At 38.0% G+C, this 24,967-nt stretch overlaps 1 protein-coding gene across 1 annotated transcript in view; it reads left to right on the top strand.

The window, feature by feature from the left end:
• The first annotated feature begins 4,015 nt into the window (after positions 1-4,015).
• LOC123529236 (scm-like with four MBT domains protein 1) overlaps positions 4,016-24,967 on the top strand; it is a 68,153-nt gene continuing 47,201 nt past the window's right edge. Inside the window, 8 exon segments of the mRNA XM_053522203.1 lie at positions 4,016-4,111; positions 8,003-8,198; positions 10,137-11,648; positions 12,539-12,612; positions 19,589-20,195; positions 20,662-20,747; positions 22,517-22,757; positions 22,877-22,965. Coding sequence (XP_053378178.1) covers positions 8,060-8,198; positions 10,137-11,648; positions 12,539-12,612; positions 19,589-20,195; positions 20,662-20,747; positions 22,517-22,757; positions 22,877-22,965 — 2,748 coding nt within the window. The 5' untranslated portion in view covers positions 4,016-4,111; positions 8,003-8,059.

The raw sequence follows: 24,967 nt of genomic DNA on the forward strand, positions 1-24,967 counted from the left end.
CTTCATAGGTTGATTGTTTGGGGTCAGTACGTGACCATATTGTTTCTGGGATGAGTACGTCAAAGTTCAAGGTCATAACGACCTCGGGAATGAAAACAATTGCAATTATTCATAAAATGCGTCATACACAAAATCTCGAGTCGGGTTTGTAAGCAGGAAAATCCAGGCACTAAAAAATTACTGTAGATTGTAAACATATCTTAAACAACGTAACTCCTGTTTAAAAATAAGTAAGTCATTTTCTACTCTTTTTTTTTTGTCCAAACATTTCTAAAGATCGTACGAAACAAACAAGAACGTAGAAGTTTACCCTTGCAACAGTACAAAACATTTCTCGGGTGCTTTAAATTGTTATGCTCAAAGCCTGGAGTGTGCATATTTCACTGGTGCATACAGTTGCTTGGACTATACTAGGTAATCTTGCATCATTAGGTAAAAACATCACTATTTTAAGTGTTTTATAACATATACGATTACACTTGAACCGCGGTATCTCAAACTCGGATATCTCGAAATTCCGGCTATCTCAAGTTCCTTCTCGTAATATTCAACTTCGGTTTTAAAGACCCGTCAGTCAAATTCGTATATACTATTTACTTCTGAAAAAGTTTATTCCTACATAAAGGCGCGTGCGTTGCAAGTAATGAATAAATATAAATTATGAACAATTCATACGAAGTTATACGCCAGTATTGGTTTCTACTTCGTAACCAACAGATGCAGATGAACAATAGCTATGTACCCGCAAAATGCTTCCAAATGAAAATGTTACTTATATATTTTGGAACGTGGTACTCAGGTCGATCGATAGATGTGGCCATGTTACCTATTCAGGTACCGATAACTTGGAATGATAAATGTGACAAAGTTTTCTATTTTGGTACGGGTAACTTGGAGCCGATAAATGTGGCCAAGTTACCAAGTCGATCGAACCGATAAATGTGACAGTGTTACATGTTCTGGACGGATTGTTTTCAAGAGAAGTTAAGTAACGTGACCAACCTACCTGGTAAAGGCAACTCGTGTCGATAGATATGGTCAAATTACCTAATCTGGTGCGTGTAAGTCGAAACCATAAATGTTGCTAAATTACATTTTCTAGAACGGGTAACTCGGATCAATAAATGTTTTCAAGTAAAGTTACCTGTTTGATATGAACTTAGGGTCACGTGCTAACCTCAGAACTTAGTTATTCTAGAACTGGTTACTCGTAATCATACATATTCCCAAGTTTCCTATTTTTGTAAGAGTAACTCAGGCCGATTGAAACGCCCAAGCTAATTAATCTAGTGCGGGTAAGTCGAACCGATAAATTGGGCGAAGTTACCTATTCTTGTACAGGTAGCTCAAAATAATAAATGTGACCTAGTTACCTATATTTTGGTACGGGTGACTCGGGGCCCATAAATGTTCCCCAGTACTTAATCTGGCACGGGTAAATCAGACCGATCGAGTTACCCGTACCAGAACAGGTAACTGTGCCACATTTGCAAAAGGAAATTGTTCAACGCCGAAGATATTTGCAATTTGCAAGAAACGTAAGAATCTACCATTATGATACATTTTGTTATTAGACAATAATCATTGTCGTTTTTTTTTCGACTGTAGTATTCCTTTTGATACGTGTTAACACTTTCTCTATATATACAGATGAAATTAAAATATTTTATAAAATACGATGTCTCTCTAAATGTCAGGAAGGTGCCAAATCTCGCAAAAAAAGACGACTGATAATTTCAAGTTAAGATAGTTCTCCATCCATTTTTTTTTTTACAAATGTATTTGTGAGACATGATCGCTTTACCACTGTAACTTTCTTCTACATGTATAATTTTTACAGCTGTGTTTTTTGTACTTGGATGTTGACACCTGTAAATTTCAGCTATATTTCTAGTACTTGTAATATTCAAAGTCAGGTCTTAAATTTACAGACATTTAAACTATTTTCGTACAGGTCAAAATCCACAAACTCACCGCCATCCGGTACTTTTCCTCAGTAGAGCTACATAAAGCATGTCACTTGTCTGCACCAGTAATGGTCAGATTTGGCTTTTTTTCATACCCACAGATCATATTCCACCTACTGCCTGCTTCTACGAACCTCAACATGCACATGCAGAGCTCTACAAGAACGCACGGATACCAGCCAGGATAATAACCGAGCGAGAATCATCCCCTTCCATCATACGACTCTGGAATCTGCTACCCCTTTGATTCCGATGCATTGGCCGAGAGGGCTAAGACGCTTTCCTACAGAGGTGAAGGCCCGGGTTCGATTCCTGGCTATACTCCCACTGTGGTGTGTCCTTGTGCAAGGCACTTTATCACGATTGCCTCAGTCGACCCAGATGTAAATGGGTACCAGCAAATTGCTGGGGATAAGGTATAATTTGTTTCAACTGTACTTAAAAACGGGTCGCTCAAAAGCTCTATGTACAGAGCTTATGTTCATCTATCTATCTATCTATCTATCTATCTATCTATGCGGTACATCGTCTCAGTCACTCTTGACTATTACGCGATGGGTGGTTACATGGTCAGAAAAAAAGAGAAAAATAATAGGATAGGTAGAAGAAGCATGACAGATCAAAGAAAGAATTCTAGTAAAGTGTTTCACAAAGCGACGGTAAATAATATAAAAAATACCTTTACCATTACATTTTTTACCTTTAGTCGCAGCGGGTAATGCTTTTTTTTCTATTTTAGGTTTGTATATCATCATCATCATCATCATCTTTGATAATGGCAAGCAGTCCTGTTGGACTATAATGGCCATGCGTGGGGGTTAGTAAAGTGAAAGATTATCAAGCCTCCCAAGCTACTCAATCCACCCAGGAGGACATTGACAATGTGATAAAAAATAGTGCAAAAACCTACTCAAGCCCTTAAAGCCTATACATTGCATAATCTACTATGTACATGGTGAAGAAACAAGAGAGTTAGTACTGTTAAAAGATAAAAGCATATATGTACTGTCTAGGGGATGTGTGGTAACACAGTCAGTCCCGACTTAAACACAGCGTTTGAGTCAGCACTGACTAAGTGCACCGGCAGTGAGTTCCATTCAACTATTGTCCTAGGAAAATGAGTACTTTATGTAGTCAACTGATGAGTGTGGTATATGATATGCTAGTTGATGGTGATGTCTGGTTGTTCTTAATAGTGGATCCATATATTGTAAAGGTATTATGTCAACAAGCCCATAATGTATTTTATGGAAGAGGCTAAGACGGATGTTCTGTCTTCTGCGCTCTAAGGACTCCCATTGTAATTGCTGTAGTAATTGTGTTACAGTACCCGGCGACTTTGAATAGTTGTTGGTAACAAACCTAGCGGCCCTCTTTTGTACATTTTCTAATTTCTGCTTGTCATTTAATTGATAAGGGTCCCAAACAGAAGCACAGTATTCCAAGGAAGGTCTGACTATTGATTTGTAGGCTGCTGCTTTAGTTTCAGGTTTGGCAGAATGTAGATTTCGTTTTAAGAACCCAAGATTTTGACTGGCCTTATTTGTTATTTTGCTAATGTGTGGAGACCAAGAGAGATTAGATGAAAGTTCCACACCGAGATAGGTAGCTTGTTTGACCTCAGACAAGGGTTGGCTGTGAAGAAAGTAGTCAGTCATGACTGGTTTAGATCTAGGTGGGGTAATGTGCATGATGTGGCATTTGTCTACGTTGAAGGCCATCCTCCACTTCCTCTCCCACCCTGCCAGTCTGTCCAGATCTGCTTGAAGGGTATGTGAGTCCACAGCTGAGCGTATTACTCTATAGATGATACAGTCATCAGCAAACAGTCTCACATCCGAACGAACACTGGCAGGGAGGTCGTTTATGTAGAGAAGAAATAGAAGAGGCCCTAAAACGGAACCCTGGGGGACACCAGAATCAATATATACCGACCTATAGCCGTTACTTTTTCTCACAACAGATGAGCGGTTCTGCTCGGGAGCAGTATCCAGTGCCTAGGTGGCAGGTTGAACACCACTAAGTCAAGAGAGTAAATTTCACGACATATCTGTTTCGATGAACCGTCGATTTGCGCAAATTGCAAGTTCAACTTTGTTTATTTATTTTTCAAGCTTAAAACAGGCGAAAAGAAATGAATTAAGGTATTGATTCAAGGAAAAAAATTAATTAACAGTTTTTCTCAGTTTTGATCGCGTTTATTATTTTTTTTTTGTCATGTAATTGTAGATATATCTTATTTTTTGACAAATTGTCTCCCTTCCCCGGATATGTTTCGTCACAGTAATTTTCGAACCAATCGTCCAACCAGATTATTAATTTCCTTATAAAAGCTTATTACGTTGTGTCATTGGATAAATGAAGGATATGTTATTTCTGAGAATAACTGAGTCTATATTTTGTGAAAATCAAAAGAAAAGAGTACTACATTTGATCTTTATAATCCTTAAAATTACTTAAATTTTAAAAAAAAGTGTCCTGAAGCCAAAATTATCAATACTATGACTACTCCATAAGACAACCTTGGATGTTTGCTTCACATAGGCTGGTACTTTACTTATATGGCCAAGAAAACAATTCCATTAAAAATTTTAAATGCAGGCATGACCTTTACTTTTAAAACCTAGTCATTCTCATACATATTACATTTCTGTTTTTCAGTAGGAATTGTCTAGTGGTACGGATCCGTATCTCTAGAACCTGATTCTAGTGGTACGGATCCGTACCCATCTGTACCCTAGAATCTGATTCTAGAGGTTTGGATCCGTATCCCTAGACACTCCTGTTGGGGGTTATCTAGGCGTATGGACCTCTTTTTTCAAGATGCTGTGTGTTATTTTGTTGCAAATGAAAAATCAAATAAGATTTAACCAATATTCAATTAAAGCTTGAATCTAAATTGTTCATAGATACCAGCATTTGCCCGATTGTTAATATTTCCATTTGAACCTTAATAACCGAGGAACACCAAATAAATAATGACGAATCAAAAAGTAAATAATTGTGAGAACGGAGGTGTCTATAAACCATTTTGTTTAAAGTTGCAGTTTTATATTCATTAAGTCTTATTTTGATATTTGATTTTCTACCAAATTAAAGATGTAAACAACCCACAATATCTGGCAAAAGGATGTCCGTACCCCTAGACAACCGCTAACAGGTTTGTCTTGAGGTATGGATCCATACCTCTAGAATCTGATTCTAGAGGTACGGATCCGTACCCCTAGACACTTCCTTTTCAATAATCTGACATCATGCCGAACAATTTACTGTGCTGAGCCTGAGCCTGACAAAGCATAATGAGATTAATGACAGATCGAGAATCATCCAGCTATATTAAGCAATGACTAAAATGAACATTCTGCACCTTGTGCAGTTGAAGCTGCCATTGCAGTATAAATTTTAACCTGCAAGATAGACCTAGTCAGTGTTGAGTTGCGGTCCTGGAATTTCGTAAGATTGAAAATGTGTGTAAAGCAGTTCTTTTATAAATCCGGTGTTTGCCAAACTTAAAATTTTTAAGGGCATGCTACAGGGCTTTTATCCCTATAAATCTACCTGCCGTAAAAGGAGGTAATCCCAAAGCAAAAAAGTTTTGTTTTTTTCCCAATTCTGATTAAAATTCCCAAATGAGTGTTACCATTTAGGGTTTTTGGCTGTTTTAAAATAGTTTTGCTAATTTGTATGTATACAGTCTAACCTGTACTAACAGTCACCTCAGATCTGTGGTCACCTCCGTTCAGCGGTCATTTTATGACGCCTCCGACAGATTTTCTTCTATTTTATCACTTTATTAAACCAATTATTTTTAGGCGATAATCGCCGAAGATACCTGATTTTTGAGAAGCACGTGATTGCCAAGTTTCGCATGACTTCACCATGACATGAACTTCTCAATTAAAACTGATAACCAAAGGTGTAATCCCCTTTTTGTTATGATCAAATGGCCAGTTAGCATGTCACCTCGTGTCAATTTTGTTGTTCACAGTTTGATCTCGGTTAAAGATAATACTCGATGACTAATTAGTAGCATAATATTTGTGATTTTTTTATACTTCTGTCATGAAAATACTATTAAATTTATACGAAATTAATTGTATTTGAAAAAATATAAACCACTCTATATCTTTTACGGAACCTAACAGCAATCTTAGATTTTAGCGTAGACAATAAGCGCAGAGAGTAGCTTCCCTTACCAAAATGGCGAAAACAGACCTGTTTTGAAGTTGGAAAATTGTCTGTAACAATTTTTGTTGTAAAAAAACCACGCCGGAGTTTTAGATTGCCAAGAAAACCATTCGTTTTGCGAAGGCAAATGCACGTCATTGTATCCTGGAAAAATAATAATAGAAAACCGAAAAAGAAATGGGCCTAAAGGCTAAACTGGTCAGAAGTCTGAAAAATACATATACTGGCTGCACCTCCAACAAGTACTGAAATGCAATCCATTAATATTTTACACATTGACAAAAAATTTCTCTATTAAAAATTAAAATTTGATAATTTGCAAATTTTCCCAATTTAATTTGAATTATGACAATTTTCCGAGAGCATTTTCCCAATTCCACAGGAGAGCATTTTACCAATTCCACTGGTGATGGTGGCATTCCAAAAATGATGAAAAAAGGCCTATACTATCTTGGCCTGTTTGATATTCAGCTAGGTAGTCTTTGACACTTTGGAACTATGGCGTTCCAAAATGTCTCCCACTCCAATTAAGAGACCAGTACTGATTCGCCCAGAAAAGATGGCTATGCCTATGTCAGTGCTACAAACCAGGCATGTTGAGGAACCAGAACAGGGCACTCGTTTGGCCATTTTTGGGGCCGAATATGGGTACCATTCCCCTCCTAAAATAATACGTTTTTCCCCTTTCTCAGAAGAAAATTTTCCTGATGATAGGTTGTTTGACACAAATAGATATGAACCCTTTCTTTGAATATTATATAGTGCCTCTAAGGAAGATTACTGTTGCAATATAGTCACATCAGTTAGGAATGATTGAAAACAGTATTAATAATTGTGAAAAGTAGTTTAAAAAATACATATACATGGCTTAAACTTCCCCTTTTCGTCTTAAAATGTCGAAAAATTCCCCTTCCTGAGGGTATGGGTACCCGTCCCCAAAAGTTGTCTAGTGCCCTGCAGAACATCTATTGTCAGTGAGCTATATAAAGAAACCCTGACTTGCCTACATCTCAAAGATTTCTCTCTCTGTTCTGGTGGCTGTCTTTCTCTGTCCCACTGCACTAGTCAGATGGCGCTGTGTCTATACTGGCAGAGGAAGAGGCTTGTGAGGCTGCTTTTGTATGTAAAGTGCCGTTGAATATTTTTGTCATAAAAAGGGCTCAATATTTTAGTATTTACTATTATAATACATCTGACTGATATTCACATGGTGTAAGGGTTATCTAGGCTGTATTTGAACATAAAATAGATACATTGGCCAGTACTGTGAAATCTGTTATAAATTTTCATTTGGGATAAATTTTTATGTTTGCATTCAAGGTTTTTTTTCGGCTGTTTTTATAGCCGTTATTGGGCTATATTCCCAATGCCAAAAAGTATGTATTTTTCCCAAAATGAGTGCAGAAATTCCCAATCTACATTCTGAGAAATAAAATCAGCAAAATTGCACAAATATTATGGACAATTTTGTAATGGCAGTTTGTTAAAGAGATTGTACAATGTGAAAAATGTGTATGAGAAAGTGCCTAAATACATCCTTACTATATCTTATGAGTCTTAATATTTCCCAATTTGGAACATTTACGCGTCAAAATACTCAATGCTTAGGGTATAGGCTATGTTCCCAAAACAGCAAGAAAAAACCTTGGCATTGATCTATGAAATTAACTCCATGGGGATTACTGGTAAATAAAATTCCCTTTACTTAATGTGTAAATATTGAAATACACAAATTTGTATCCCCGTAAAATAGCTGTTCTCACCAAAACAACGAAGTTTCATGCCCTTGATGTTCAAAATACATGCTTACAGTCTATGATAGTTTTATTGCCTCTGTTTCTTTTCAGTGCATGTTTCACTATTTCACCAGGGCAGTAAAAGGTGTCTGATTACAGCACAGCAAAATGAATCCAAACAACAGGTCAAAGGTCCCTGCAAATGTTCCACGCACATTGCGTCCAAAAGTCGTGTCTGTGAGTCCGATAAAAACTCCATTGGGAGATGTAGTGCCACAGATGGTCGTTCCAGTGATGAATTCCCAAGGTTTGTGTTATAATACTTATTGTAAGGCATTAATTAGAAGTGTTTTATACAGGGAAGCCTGATCCTTCCTTGGTTGCTTACTGTAACTGTGTAAACAGTTACCACCTGTTTTTCATTTGGCTGTTCAAAGAATAGTCAGAGCTATTCTACTCACCCTGGTGTCGGTGTCACACCTTTGTTAAAGTTTTGCATGAGATTACATATAGCTACATTTAAAGGCATATAGCATTGAAACTTATTTTTCCTTTTTATAGATCAATTACCAACCTCACTGGGTCAAGTCCCATAAGTACAACATGTATTTTGGGCAAAAATATGCCCCCTTTTGGAGCTAGAAATCCTGGTTAAAGTTTTGTGTGCAAGTTACTATTTCCAAAACTCACGCAGAATATTGTATTTAAACTTCACATGTGTCTCGGGGTTATAAATCTAGGTGATAGCATCAAGTCCAGGGCACTAGACAACTTTTGGGGACAGGTACCCATACCCTCAGGAAGGGGAATTTTTGTCGTTTTAAGACAAGAAGGGGAAGTTTTTAGCCATATATATGTTACTACTTTTCACACTTATTAACACTGTTTTCAATCATTTCTAAATAATGTAACTATGATGCAGCAGTAACCTTCCTTAGAGGCACTATAATATAATTTGAAAGAGAGAACTTTCGTATCTAGTTATGTCAAACAACCTATTATCCGGGGAATTTTCTTCTGAGAAAGGGGGAAAAAACATATTACTTTATGAGGGGAATGGGGCCCATATTCGGCCCCAAAGACGGCCCCAAAAACGGCCAAACGAGTGCCCTGAAGTCCCATAACTCTTTACTTGCATTTTGGCCAAATTATGCCCCCTTTTGGACTTAAAACTAATGGTTAAACTTTTGCAAGCAAGTCCTTATCTCCAAAACTAATGTAGATACTGGATTGAAACTCTACAGATATTTTAACATTTAGAGTAATATTCCTGCTTCTGGGACAATTCGAATAGTCGAGCATTGGCTGTCTTCCGGACAGCTCTTGTAAACTTGGCTGTTTGAAGAATAAGGAGAGCTATAATTAGTGTTCTTGCTGTGGCTACGACCAGCTCCACTGCTACATTCAGGTTGAGGTTTTATGGCAAACTTCACATTTCACTATCTCCAGGGTTTTCCCCTCGGAAATTTTGATAGAGGTCATCATGATTCTTGACATGGCTATATTAATTCATACATTGTTTATTGTTTGTTGTATGTATTGATGTCATACTTGCCATGATAATATGGAATCATTTTAATGTTGTGAAATTAATACACTGTATCCGTTTTATATGTTTGTATGAACTTGGTGGGTATTAAAGCTAGATGCTGCCCCAAAAAAAAATCTTTTTGGTCATCGGCTTTTTGGTTAAGGTGTATGTATGTAAGGTGGCCCAAACTTTTGCATCCTTGGAATGTTTGGCCATGATGTTTAGGTAGTATCCTTTTAGGTCAATGTCTCTAGGGTCAAATATTGTAATAGCAGTTGTTAAAGTTTTGTGGCACACTTCTCAATTTCTCATATATTTCTGTAGTGTGTGTGTTTCTTACTAGTCTTAGTACTAGTATCGTTCATACGCTTATTCTAATCCCTACCCCCATTTCTCTCCTTCCCACTACCTACCTTTTACATAGCTGTGGCCATATTTGTTTTGATTTGATAAATATTATTCAGTCATGCATATTTCATACATGTATACAGTATATTTATTAGAATTTTATGAATATTATTATACCTACATTTAGCATTTTTTTTTACTTGAGCAAAGTTGGAATGGGCATTATAATCTGTTTTTGACTTCTGTTGCAAGGTAGTCTTAAAGATTGAAATAAGTTGATGAAACTGATATGGCATGCAAAGTACCAAATTTTGAAAAAACATATGAATTAAAAACTATTTGTGACTATATTGTTTTGAATTGCAGGTCAAGGTCAGTATATGTCTGGAGGAACTGTCATACCGCAGGTTTACCAAGGTGCCACAATATCTGCATCACAGACCAGAATGACCGCCCAGGCTCTCTTTCCACAGACTGGGGTGATATCTCAGAACTTACCCGTATCTCAGGCAACACAACCTAGAATGACCGCCCAGGCTCTGTACCCACAAACTGGGGTAATATCCCAGACTTTGCCCATATCTCACACAGCACAGCCTAGAATTACTGCCCAAACATTGTATCCACAAAGCGGGGTGATATCCCAGAATTTATCTCAACAAAGCATGACTACAGTGTATCCACAAAGCAGAGTTGTGTCACAAAATTTAGCTGCTGGGCATTCGAGAATGGGTACACATGCAGTGTTACAGTCAAGTGTGGCTGTTTCTCAAACTGCACCTGGATCCCAGCCAACGATCAGGGCACAAGCCCTATACCCACAGGTTGGCACTTTGCCTCAGAACTTGCCTGCTTCACAGCCGCGGATGAGTGCACAAGTTGTTTACCCACAGTCTGTTCAACTTGGCACTCGGATGCCTCTGGTACAAAATAGAGTCTCAGTGGTACAAAACACTGGTGCTGTAGTACAAAACAGAGTCCCGATGATTGTCTCGGCAGCTCCTGCATTCCAGAATGTTGGTTTCCAACAGAGTGGGCAGCTTGCTTACCCAACTCAGTTGAATGCGCAGGTTCAACCAAGACAGCCATACAGCCAGTCACCTGTGTTTAGCCCAGCTGCAACAAATGCCGCAGATCCTTTCCAGTCACAAAATACACCGATTTCCAATCAAATTAGAATTAATCCTTCATTCATTGCATCACAGCATCAACGAGTCATTAATCAAATGTCCAGCCAGCCTGTCCTTCAGCAAAGCATTGTTCCAAGGATTGTGCAAATGAATCAAGCTCAGAATATTGTGCCAAGACAGCTGTTACCAACAGTTAGTCCTGAAATAAAAAATGATGTGGCATTGAATCTAGAGACGGAAAACCAAAGTTCATCCACAGCCAGTGGACAGCAGAATGAGGCAGAAAATGTTTTGTCTGTAGCGGAAAATGATAAGCCCGAAAACTCAGGTGAACAATCAGAAATTGTGTTTAAAGCTAAAAGTGTTCCAGAAGATAATGAAAAAGTGCAATTATCTGAGATGCAAAATAGTATAGATACTGTTGAGCAATCCAAAACTGAAAGTGATACTTACACAGAAATGACGCTTGATGACAGTCTAATTTCAGATGCTCAGTTTGGAATGAGGTCGTACGAAAACAAAAATGTTCTGGAAGAACCCCTGGTGATGTCCAGTGAACAGAACTCCCCTGTTGTGGCAGATAATATTACGTCAGATTCACAAGAATCATCGTCTATGTCAAATCTAGTAACAACTAGTGACATTGAAGAGATTTTTTTATTTCCTCCATCATTTGACACTGAAACTACACAAAGTTCTCATGCGTCCATGGATTTTGTGGACTCCCCAGTGGACTCCAAGAATTCAGGTAAGGATATTGAATTGATCATTGATATTGATCTGTTTTATTTTGGGTTGGACTATAAGACACAGTGACACAGTTTAGGTCATATGGCAGTCTTGCTGAGAAAAATGAGGTAGTCATCTTAGCATTATTTCGGCATTGGTGGGCAGTTACCTTCCCATAGCCATCTGGATGGCTTCTTTTTTCAAAAGAATTTACAGCATCATGTGAAGGCCAGATCCAGAATTTGAAGGTTGCATAACAATAACCATTCCTGTATGGAAGGTTAGTATACCTGGTAACCAGATGTAAGTGTAAGCATGAGTGCTGGTGATTCTTTATTATATATTGTGATGCATTTTTTATCTGCACATCTTGAAATTATTCAACAGGTTTAGAACTCGGGAACAGTTCACAGAATGCTTTCAAAGTCTTCTTATTTGTTCGGTATCATAAAGCCACCACTTCGAGTTCAGTTCATGATCTGGACTAAAAATTTTCAAAATTTGTCCCTTCTGCAACTTATGAAAAAAAGAAAAGTTAATGTATTATGTGGTAGGATTTCAAAATTGTCAGTTATGCTATCATTTAACAGCTATTGTTTCAGGATTATAGCATCCTGTAGTGATACTATACACGTTTGTAAGTAAATGTCACAGTTTTGAATGGTATTACCTGGGATTTCATTAATCATTGAAGAAGACATTGAAAGATGTATAGTAGAGGGAGTCCAGGGTTCTCCCATTTAGAACTTTTATTTGCTGCAGGAAAAGTATCTGGGGCTACAGACCACTATAGCAGTGGGAAAGCAGCAGCTCTTAAACCCCTGTATACAATATTGAATATTTCTGCAAATACATGGTCATATTTTTAGTTTGGTATAGAATCTATAGATTTCATTTCATACATTTCAGAAGAATTGACCAAAATGGAGGACCATATATCACAACAAGAAAGCATACTACAGTTGCCTTACAACTCCGTTCAGGTATGGAAAAGAAGTTTTGTAATTATTAAGTTGTATGTTGGTTTTACCTTTTATTGTTAACCAGGTTTTCAACGAAAACCGAAAACCTGAGTTATTAGATTGGGGTATGTCGTTGGTCGGGCGGGCGGGCGGGCGGCGTCAAACTGGTGTTTCCGGTCAATAACTTTTGTTTCGGTAAAGATATTTGAATAAAACTTGGTATGTATGTAGCTTATATCAAGACAAAGGCTGGGATTGATTTTGGGGTTTCTGGGGTCAAGGTCAAGGTCACTGTTACTTAAATTGGAAAAAGGGTTTCTGGTCAATAACTTAACTTAGGAATGAGCTATCATGATGAAACTTGGTGTATAGAAAACTTATATAAAGTTGTAGCTTGGGATTGATTTTGGGGTTTCTGGGATCAAGGTCAAGGTCATTGTTACTAAAAATAGGGTTAGGTTAGGGTTAGGGTTAGCATATCTTCTACATGCATGGAGGGATTTTGATGAAAGTTGGCACAATTGTTCACCATCATGAGACGGAGTGTCATGCGCAAGAACCAGGTCCCAAGGTCTAAGGTCAAGGTCACACTTAGAGGTCAAAGGATACAAGAATGAAAACTTTGTCCGGAGCATATCTTCTTCATGCATAGAGGGATTTTGATGTAACTTGGCACAATTATACACCATCATGAGACGAAGTGTCTTGTGCAGTTCCCTTCTTTAGAATTACTTCCCTTTGTTGTTACTATAAATAGCTTATATTGTAACTTTTTCATTACTAGACGTAGGGAAAAATCGAGACCACTTTTGTGATCACGCGGTGTCCGTCGTCCGTTGTCCGTCCGTGCGTGCGTGCGTGCGTCAGTCCGTAAACTTTTGCTTGTGACCACTCTAGAGGTCACATTTTTGATGGGATCTTTATGAAAGTTGGTCAGAATGTTCACCTTGATGATATCTAGGTCAAGTTCGAAACTGGGTCACTTGCCGTCAAAAACTAGGTCAGTAGGTCTAAAAATAGAAAAACCTTGTGACCTCTCTAGAGGCCATATATTTCACAAGATCTTCATGAAAATTGGTCAGAACGTTCACCTTGATGATATCTAGGTCAAGTTCGAAACTGGGTCACGTGTCTTCAAAAACTAGGTCAGTAGGTCAAATAATAGAAAAACCTTGTGACCTCTCTAAAGGCCATATTTTTCATGGGATCTGTATGAAAGTTGGTCTGAATGTTCATCTTGATGATATCTAGGTCAAGTTCGAAACTGGGTCACGTGTGGTCAAAAACTAGGTCAGTAGGTCTAAAAATAGAAAAACCTTGTGACCTCTCTAGAGGCCATATATTTCATGAGATCTTCATGAAAATTGGTCAGAATGTTCACCTTGATGATATCTAGATCAAGTTCGAAAGTGGGTCACTTGCCATCAAAAACTAGGTCAATAGGTCAAATAATAGAAAAACCTTGTGACCTCTCTAGAGGCCATATTTTTCATGGGATCTGTATGAAAGTTGGTCTGAATGTTCATCTTGATGATATCTAGGTCAAGTTCGAAAGTGGGTCACGTGCCGTCAAAAACTAGGTCAGTAGGTGAAATAATAGAAAAACCTTGTGACCTCTCTAAAGGCCATATTTTTCATGGGATCTGTATGAAAGTTGGTCTGAATGTTCATCTTGATGATGTCTAGGTCAAATTCGAAACTGGGTTACGTGCGGTCAAAAACTAGGTCAGTAGTTCTAAAAATAGAAAAACCTTGTGACCTCTCTAGAGGCCATATATTTCATGAGATCTTCATGAAAATTGGTCAGAATGTTCACCTTTATGGTATCTAGGTCAATTTCAAAAGTGGGTCACGTGCCGTCAAAAACTAGGTCAGTAGGTCAAATAATAGAAAAACCTTGTGACCTCTCTAGAGGCCATATTTTTCATGGGATCTGTATGAAAGTTGGTCTGAATGTTCATCTTGATGATATCTAGGTCAAGTTCGAAAGTGGGTCACGTGCCTTCAAAAACTAGGTCAGTAGGTCAAATAATAGATAAACCTTGTGACCTCTCTAAAGGCCATATTTTTCATGGGATCTATATGAAAGTTGGTCTGAATGTTCATCTTGATGATATCTAGGTCAGGTTCGAAACAGGGTCATGTGCGGTCAAAAACTAGGTCAGTAGGTCTAAAAATAGAAAAACCTTGTGACCTCTCTAGAGGCCATACTTGTGAATGGATCTCCATAAAAATTGGTCAGAATGTTCATCTTGATGATATCTAAGTCAAGTTCGAAAGTGGGTCACGTGCCATCAAACAGTAGGTCAGTAGGTCAAATAATGAAAAAACATTGTGACCTCTCTAGAGGCCATAATTTTCAATGGATCTGTATGAAAGTTGGTCTGAATGTTTATCTTGATGATATATAGGTCAAGTTTGAAACTGGGTCAACTGCGATCAAAAACTAGGTCAGTAGGTCTTGAAATAGAAAAACCTTGTGACCTCTCTAGAGGCCATACCCTTGAATGGATCTTCATGAAAAATGGTCAGAATGTTCACCTTGATGATATCTAGGTCGAGTTTGAAACTGGGTCACGTGCCTTATAAAACTAGGTCAGTAGGTCAAATAATAAGAAAACCTTGTGACCTCTCTAGAGGCCATACTTTTCATGGGATCTGTATGAAAGTTGGTCTGAATGTTCATCTTGATGATATCTAGGTCAGGTTTGAAACTGGGTCATCTGCGATCAAAAACTAGGTCAGTAGGTCTAAAATTAGAAAAATCTTTTGACCTCTCTAGAGGCCATATTTTTCAATGGATATTCATGAAAATTGATCTGAATGTTCACCTTGATGATATCTAGGTCAGTTTCGAAACTGGGTCACGTGCGGTCAAAAACTAGGCCAGTAGGTATAAAAATAGAAAAACCTTGTGACCTCTCTAGAGGCCATCTTTTTCATGAGATCTTCATGAAAATTAGTGAGAATGTTCACCTTGATATCTAGGTAAAGTTCAAAACAGGGTCACTTACCTTTGAAAACTAGGTCAATAGGTCAAATAATAGAAAAACCTTGTGACCTCTCTAGAGACCATATTTTTCAATGGATCTTCATGAAAATTGGTCAGAATTTTTATCTTGATAATATCTAGGTCAAGTTCAAAACTGGGTCACATGAGCTCAAAAACTAGGTCACTATGTCAAATAATAGAAAAAACGACGTCATACTCAAAACTGGGTCATGTGAGAAGAGGTGAGCGATTCAGGACCATCATGGTCCTCTTGTCTGTAGTACAACATGCATGTTACATCCAATTTTGAGATGTATTTTGACCAATCTCTACCTGGTAAGGATTTCTGTGTGGACTTACAATGTTTTTTTTTTTTTTTTTTTTTTTTAAGATTAACTTCCCTTAGTTGTTACTATAAATAACTTATATTGTAACTTTTTTATAATTGACCGTAGGGAAAAACCAAGACCACTTTTCTGTGGTACAACATAGTTGTTACTTTCTAATTTTAGGTGTATTTTAAGGTATCTCTACCTGGTAAGGAGTTTTTTTTGTGGACTTAGAAAAACAAAAGAATTACAATGACAACCACAAAATTGAAATTACATCTGCAAATACAGGTGCTAGAGTAAAGAAATTTGCTGTGACGGGCGTATATTGTGACATTCTGGCACTCTTGTTTATTCTTATGAAAAGTGTTGAAAACCTGGTTTCGTGGCATTGCCGCGTTTCTTGTTAGATATATTTTGAAAACTTTGCACTAATGATCAGCATGACATGACGATGTGTCACATGCAAGAACCTTATCCTTTACCGTTCTCAATTTCTAAAACGGACTGGTTCAATTTGGGCAGTACCACTTGTTTAGCAAAGGGGTGTTCCCATCTCGTCTGTAGCTTTGTCATTCATGAATGGATTTCCCAATAACTTGTCATCAGTAATCAGCATGATATGTTGATTTGTCAAGAGCAATAGCCATAACTCAACCCTTTTTATGCCCCCGGCATCTGCTGATGTGGGAGGCATAAAGTGATTGTCCTGTCCGTTCGTCCGTCCGTACGAGGTTAACCAAATGGGACAGTTTCGTCTAGCATCAGTACCCCTTACTAGAATGACTTGATACTAATGCAGATGTAACCTGTGACCATTCCTCATCTTCAAACATCACCTGACCTCAGTTTGACCTTGACCTCGTTTTGGACTTTGTATGGGCCATCTCTTGGTTAACCAAATGGGACCGTTTCCTCTAGCATCAATACCCCTTACTAGAATGACTTGATTCTAATGCAGATATAACCTGTGACCATTCCTCATCTTCAGACATCACCTGACCTCAGTTTGACCTTGACCTTGACCTCGTTTTGGACTTCGGTTGCTTTGTATTGACAAGGATGCCACCGGGGGCATCAAGCGTTTATTGAATGATAACCTTGATAAAATCTAGGCCAAGTTCGAAAATGGGACATCTGGGATCAAAAACTAGGTCACTAGGTCAAATCAAAGAAAAACCTTGTGTATGTGATAGAGGCTGTATTTTTCAATTGATCTTCATGCATTTTAGTCAGAATGATTACCTTGGTGAAATCTAGGCCAAGATCGAAAATGGGTCATCTGGGGTCAAAAACTAAGTCACTAGGTCAAATCAAAGAAAAACCTTGTGTATGCAATAGAGGCTGTATTTTTCAACTGATCTTCATGAAATTTTGTCAGAATGATTACCTTAATGACATTTAGGACAAGTTTGAAAATGGGTCATCTTGGTTCAAAAACTAGGTCACTAGGTCAAATCAAAGAAAAAGCTTGTGTATGTGATACTGTATTTTTCAATTGATCTACATGAATTTTGGTCAGAATGATTGTCTTGATGAAATCTAGGTCAAGTTTGAATATGGATCATCTGGGGACAAAAACTAGGTCACTAGGTCAAATCAAAGAAAAACCTTGTGTATGCAGTAGAGGCTGCATTTTACACCGGATCTCCATGAAATTTGATCAGAATGTTTGTCTGGATGAAATCTAGGTCAAGTTTGAATATGGGTCATCTAGGGTCAAAAACTAGGTCACTGGTCAAATTAAAGAAAAACCTTGTGTACGCAATAGGGGCTGCATTTTACTCTGGATATTCACGAATGTAGAGTGATTGCTATGTCAGGTTTGAATATGGGTAATCTGGGGTCAAAAACTAGGTCACTAGATCAAATCAAAGAAAATACTTGTTTACACTTCAGAGACCACATATTTGGTCCAATTGGTCAGAATATTTGTTTCCTTGAAATCATAGGTCAAACATGTTTACACTGTTATGGTGTGTTTCTCAGGTGAGCGACCTAGGGCCATCTTGGCCATCTTGTTTTCTGAAAGACTAGACGTATTATTGGGACGGGAGGGCAGGCGGTGTCCACAGACTTTGTCCGGAGCATATCTTCTTCATGCATGGAAGGGTTTTGATGTAATTTTGTTCAAATGTTCACCATCATGAGGTGGAGTGTCATGCGGAAGAATCAGGTCCCTAGGTCTAAGGTCAAGGTCATACTTAGAGGTCAAAGGTCAAATTCAAGAATGACATTGTCTGGAGCATTTCTTCTTCATGCATGGAGGGCTTTTGATTTAACTTGGCACAATTGTTCACCATCATGAGACAGAGTGTCAAGCACAAGAATCAGGTCCCTAGGTCTCAGGTCAAGGTCACACTTAAGAGGTCAAAGGTTGATAGTTTGTCCGGAGCATTTCTTTTTATGCCCCCGGCATCTACTGATGCGGGAGGCATATAGCGATTGTCCTGTCTGTCTGTTCGTTCGTCTGTACGAGGTTAACCAAATGGGACCGTTTCATCTAGCATCAAACCTCTCACTAGAATGACTTGATACTAATGCAAATGTAACCTGTGACCATTCCTCATCTTCAGACATCACCTGACCTCAGTTTGACCTTGACCTTGAGCTCATTTTGGACTTAGGTTGCTTTATATGGGCCATCTCTTGGTTAACCAAATGGGGCCGTTTCGTCTAGCATCAATACCGCTTACAAGAATGAATTGATACTAATACAGATGTAACCTGTGACCATCCCTCATCTTTAAACATCACCTGACCTCAATTTGACTTTGACCTTGACCTTATTTTGGACTTAGGTTGCTTTATACGGGCCATCTCTTGGTTAACCAAATGGAACCGTTTCGTCTAGCATCAGTACCGCTTACAAGAATGAATTGATACTAATACAGATGTAACCTGTGGCCATTCCTCATCTTCAAACATCTCCTGACCTCAGTTTGACCTTGCCCTTGTTTTGGACTTAGGTTGCTTTGTATCGACAAGGATGCCACCGGGGGCATCAAACGTTTATTGAACGCAGCTCCTTGTTCATACATGGAGGGATTTTGATGTAACTTGGCACAAAATTAATGTTCACCACCATGAGATGGAGTGTCATGCACAAGAATCAGATCCCTAGGTTTAAGGTCAAGGTCACACTTAGCACCTAGGCCAAAGGTCAGATACAAGAATGAATTTGTCCAGGGCATTTCATCTTCATCCATGAAGGGATTTTGAAATAACTTGGCATAAATGTTTACCATAATGAAACGTTTAACGTTTCATGCACAAGACCCAGACACCTAGCTCCAAGGTCAAGGTCACTCTTAGAAGTCAAAGGTTAACATGGTCTGTTTTGTGTCTGGTTCATAACTCTGCCATTCATCAAGGGATTTTAAAGTTACTTGGCATAAATGTTCCCTATGATGAGATGACATGTCATGCGCAAGACCCAGACCCCTAGCTCTAAGGTCAAGGTCACACTTAGAAGTGAAATTTTAACATGGTCTGTTATGCTTGTTATGCATATTTTTATTTCATATTAACACACTCAGGGAAATGAAAATCATGATTAAATCTTCTCATATTTCCATAATTTTTATATGAACTTGGTAAATTCGTAATACTAAAAAAAGTTTCTAATATCATATGTACCGGTATTATTATTGTATTCTATATGTATTATTTCTAGGTTGAGAATGAAAATTCAGATGAGGTTGAATCCTACATGCAGACTGAACCTACCCCAGAATCAGAAGATTCTATTGAAGGACCAATAGAAACAGATGAAGTTTGTTTAAAAGATGACTCAGACAATATTACAGTATCAGAAAATGTTTCAGAAACAGCAGAGCAGACTTTTGAAATTGCAGATGATGCTTTGTCACAAACTTCTGCTAAAACTGAAGAGGAGGTTTCTGAAGTGAAAGATTTGGATAGTATACATTCCAGTACAGAAATAAAGACCAGTGTTTCTATCATGGCAGATATGCATAGTCAGCCTAGTAGCTCTGAAGATAGTCAAGATGTGGCTATGGCATCAGACATTTATGATGTATATACTGATGATAGTAATAGTATGACATGGGAAAACTTCCATCATACCGTGTTAAAATTGAGATCAAATAAGAACAGGGACAAAACTGAGGTCCCTTATACTGCACTTAAGGAAACTTCTCATGAAAATAACTTTTCTAGCTGTGATATTGCAAATAGTGAACCTAGCTCAAATGTGGTTGGTGCTGAAAATGAAACGACTGGGATGAGAGATGATGAGCCTCATGAACAAAGTTTTGAAGGTATATGTATAAATCAGAGGTCTGTGTATATGGTTAAATTAGGATAAATAGTCATAAAATGAATTTGTTTTTTGTTTCCTACACTAAGGCCATATTGGCATTTTTTTTAGTTCTTTATTTTTTTCGTTTTAAATATTTCTCAGCTGTTACTTTATTTCAACTAATGCATTATCACTACCCACCTTTGTGGGTTGGAGCCCTGCCATGAAAGCTTGTGAGGAGGTGGCTGTAGTTTTCTGACTTGCTTAAGGTTAGTACTGACAGTAGTTCTACCCAGTGCCCACCTGTTTTGTTTTGGATTTTTCTTCACCATTAAAGTTGAAAAGTCAGTAATACTGTATGACCTTAATTGTGGCAGCGTGGTTTAAAAACCCAACAATAAAAAAGCCAATTTCAGCATCAGATGTTTGCACAGTCCAGTTTTTGAGACTCTAGTTCATAACACTTTGTTGATTATTTTATCTAGGTGAAGATGAGGAGCCAGAGTTTGTTTGGGAAGATTTCTTACAACAGACTGGATCAGCTGCAGTGCCGCCGACCGCCTTTAAACATGTATTCATACAGTTTTAAATTACTATATCTTCTAAGTAGAAACACTTGACCAGATCAGCTGATATAAAATTAAGTAAAATGATCATAACATTGATCTTTAATTCATGTTGAAATTACCTCAATGTGGATTATACACATTATGACATAGAATAATCATCAAAAAGTTGGGTATAGTATGAAAAAAAATTATCTGGAATTTAATGTTCAGGTGTCTGAACTGGTCAGCACATGGATAGGAAAGGCAAACCATTTTTGATCTACTTATCTTGAGTTTGATCGCTTGACAAGGCAGATGTACTTGTGTTGATCAGGTCTTAGCTGGGTTAATATACAGTTGAAACTCAATATTTTGAACTCATTTTGTTCCGGCTATCTTGAAGACATTTTTAAGTCCCATCCGGAAAACATATGCACAAAATATCATTTTAACTCAAATTTTGGTTGTCTGGCTGTAAAAGGTTCGATCCCTTGGAGTTGGAGATTCAGCTGTACTTAAATATATAATTACAATTTATTTTTAGCTCACCTGAGCACAAAGTGCTCAAGGTGAGCTATTGTGATCATGCTGTGTCAGGCGTCAGTTCGTCAAGTCGTTCGTCCGTCGTCAACAATTGTGTTTAAACGACATCTTCTTCAAAATCACTGAATGGATTTTGATAAAACTTTGCCTGGATATTCCTTGTGTGGTCCTCTACCAAAGTTGTTCAGTGGTTCCGCTTGGTTGCACGTAGGAGCCACCAGAGCTAAAAAAAGAAAAATCTTCAAACGACATCTCCTAAACCACTGGTCCGATTTTGATGGTAATTTCACACAAATGGTCCTTATGTCACCCTCTACCAAGATTTTTCAAATTTTACTGATTCGTCAAAAAACATGGCCGCCAGGGGGCGTGGTCACTTTTCCCTATATGTATATAGTGGAAATCTAAAAAATCTTTTGTGAAACTGCTGCCCTGATCTTAAAATTATTTTACACAAATGGTCCTTCTGTGACACTCTGATTATTTTGATTTGTATGAAACTACTGGCCCGATTTTAAAATAATTTAACACAAATGGTCCTTGCGTGACCCTCTACCAAGATTGTTCAAATTTTACCGATTCGTCAAAAAACATGGCGACTAGGGGGCGTGGTCACTTTTCCCTATATGTATATAGTGGAAATTTAAAAAATCTTTTGTGAAACTGCTGCTCTGATCTTAAAATTATTTTACACAAATGGTCCTTCTGTGACCCTTTGATTATTTTGATTTGTGTGAAACTACTGGCCCGATTTTAAATAATTTAACACAAATGGTCCTTGTTTGACCCTCTACCAAGATTGTTCAAATTATTCCGATCCGTCAAAAGACATGGCCGCCAGGAGGCGTGGTCTTTTTTCCCTATATGTATATGGTGGAAATTTAAAAAATCTTCTTTTGTGAAACTGCTGCTCTGATCTTAAAATTATTTTACACAAATGGTCCTTCTGTGACCCTCTGATTATTTTGATTTGTCAAAAAACTTGACCACCAGAGGGCGTGGTTACTTTTCCCAATATGTATATAATGGAAACTTTAAAAATCGTGTGATGTGTATATAATATTGGCTAACATAGAAGAAACTTAACTCTGTACTCGTACCATTACATTATACAAATGCACTTGAAGCCTTGTACAGGTGAGTGCTTTAGGGTCAATGACCCTCTTGTTTAGTTTCATGTATTAGATATAGTGTCAGAGTTATATTTTATATTTCTGTATCATTGTTTTAACTTTTAATGTTTTGGCAGGTTGAATACAGTTTACAAAGTGGTTTTATAAAAGGAATGAAATTAGAAGTCCCTAACAAATGTGATCCCTCCACGTACTGGGTGGCCTCGGTTCTAATGACGTGTGGACCTTTGTTGCGATTGAGGTATGATGGGTATGGTGAAGAAAGCTCTGGAGATTTTTGGTGTGACTTGGGCACTACAGAGATACATCCAATTGGTTGGTCAGCTCAGAACGGGAAAAACCTTCAGCCACCTGATGGTTAGTTGTATAATTTCTTCATGTATGATATTCAGCTGTAAGTCAAGTATTCAACATACTGAAAAAAAATTAGTGAGAAAGAGATATCAAAGTAGATATTTTATGTTTTATATTTACAGAAATCAGAGATAGAGTGAGTGACTGGAGGTCGTTTCTACTGGAGTCTTTAACAGGAGCAAGAACTGCACCTTCATATTTCTTTGAAAAGGTAACAAATATAATTAGTTGTAAATGACGGAGAAAGATAGTTGTCTTTGTAGATACAGTTGACAGCTTGTATGAAAGATAGTTAGTTTTACATTTTTGTCTCAACTATTCAAAGAATAGTGAGAGCTATTCTACTCAGCCGGGCGACAGTGCCACCCCTCTTGTCACACCTTGAAAGTTTAGTATGCAGGTTCATATTTCAGTAACCATTGCTTGTATTGGATTGATACACACAAGGCTTGCAAGTCATAAGTCTACTGAAATAATCATGTTATATAACTTGCAGTTAAATTTAATGTAAATTATGGCAGTTTTTCGACCTAGAAAATTTGGATGAAATTTTGCTTGCAACTGACGAACTGCATCCAGTAACAATGATGTGGATAATAATCAGATAATACGGTTTTGCAGCCCTCGTGATATAGACTAATGTGGTTTCCTTGCATCTATATTTAAAACAATGATTTTATTCAGTAACAGATCAGTGTTTGTGATATATTATTTCTTAATTTCCAACAGAGTTAAAGTGTAATCGGCCTGTATCTTCTGATAACCATAAATTGTAAGTTCACTACATTTGAAAACCATTTTGTGCACAATCATTTTTTTTTTTTTGTCACAGGAAGTCAAAAAAGCTGTTTAATATCTGCAAATTAAGAGTAATTTACAGAATGTAAACACAATAATTATGCCCCCCTTTGAAAAAGGAGTGGTATATTGTTTTGCAGATGTCGGTCGTCGGTCGGTCGGTCGGAATGTAGACCTATCCGTTTCCGGATGATAACTCAAGAACGCTTGGGCCTAGGATCATGAAAGTTGATTGGGAGGTTGGTCATCACCAGTAGATGACCCCTATTGATTTTGAGGTCTGTATGTCAAAGGTCAAGGTCACAGTGACCCTGAATAGTAAAACGGTTTCCGGATGATAACTCAAGAACACTTGGGCCTAGGATCATGAAAGTTGGTAGAGAGGTTGGTAATGACCAGCAGATGACCCCTATTGATTTTGAGGTCAGTATGTTAAAGGTCAAGGTCACAGTGACCCTGAACAGTAAAACGGTTTCCGGATGATAACTCAAGAACACTTGGGCCTAGGATCATGAAAGTTGATAGGGAGGTTGATAATGACCAGCAGATGAACCCTATTGATTTTGAGGTCAGTATTTTAAAGGTCAAGGTCACAGTGACCCTGAACAGTAAAACAGTTTCCGGATGATAACTCAAGAACACTTGGGCCTAGGATCATGAAAGTTGATAGGGAGGTTGGTAATGACCAGCAGATGAACCCTATTGATTTTGAGGTCAGTATGTTAAAGGTCAAGGTCACAGTGACCCTGAACAGTAAAACAGTTTCCGGATGATAACTAAAGAACGCTTAGGCCTAGGGTCATGAAAGTTGATAGGGAGGTTGGTCATGACCAGCAGGTGACCCCTATTGATTTTGAGGTCAGTATGTCAAAGGTCAAGGTCACAGTGACCAGGACAGTAAAATGGTTTCCAGGCAATAACTCAAGAACGCTTGGGCCTAGTGTCAGGAAAATTGACAGTTAGGTTTGCCGTGACCAGCAGGTGACCCCTATTGATTTTGAGGTCATTAGGTCAAAGGTCAAGGTCACATTGGCCAGGAACATTTAAATGCTTTCTGATCTTCTTGTCCAAAAGCATAGGGCCTAGGGCTTTGATATTTGGTATGTAGCAAAATCTAGTGGTCCTCCACCAAGATTGTTCAGATTATTTCCCTGGGGTCAAATATGGCCCCACCCCTAGGGTCACATGGTTTATATAGACTTATATAGGAAAAAACTTTGAAAAACCTCTTGTCTAAAACCACAGGGCCTAGGGCTTTGATATTTTGTATATGACATCATCTAGTGATCCTCTACTAAGATTATTCAAATTATTCCCCTAGGGTCAAATATGGCTCTGCCCTGGGGGTCACATGGTTTACATATACTTATATAGGGAAAATCTTCTTGTCCAAACCGCTAAGTCTATGGCTTTGG

This window comes from Mercenaria mercenaria, chromosome 13 (genome assembly GCF_021730395.1).
Source record: "Mercenaria mercenaria strain notata chromosome 13, MADL_Memer_1, whole genome shotgun sequence".
Lineage (NCBI taxonomy): Eukaryota > Metazoa > Mollusca > Bivalvia > Venerida > Veneridae > Mercenaria > Mercenaria mercenaria.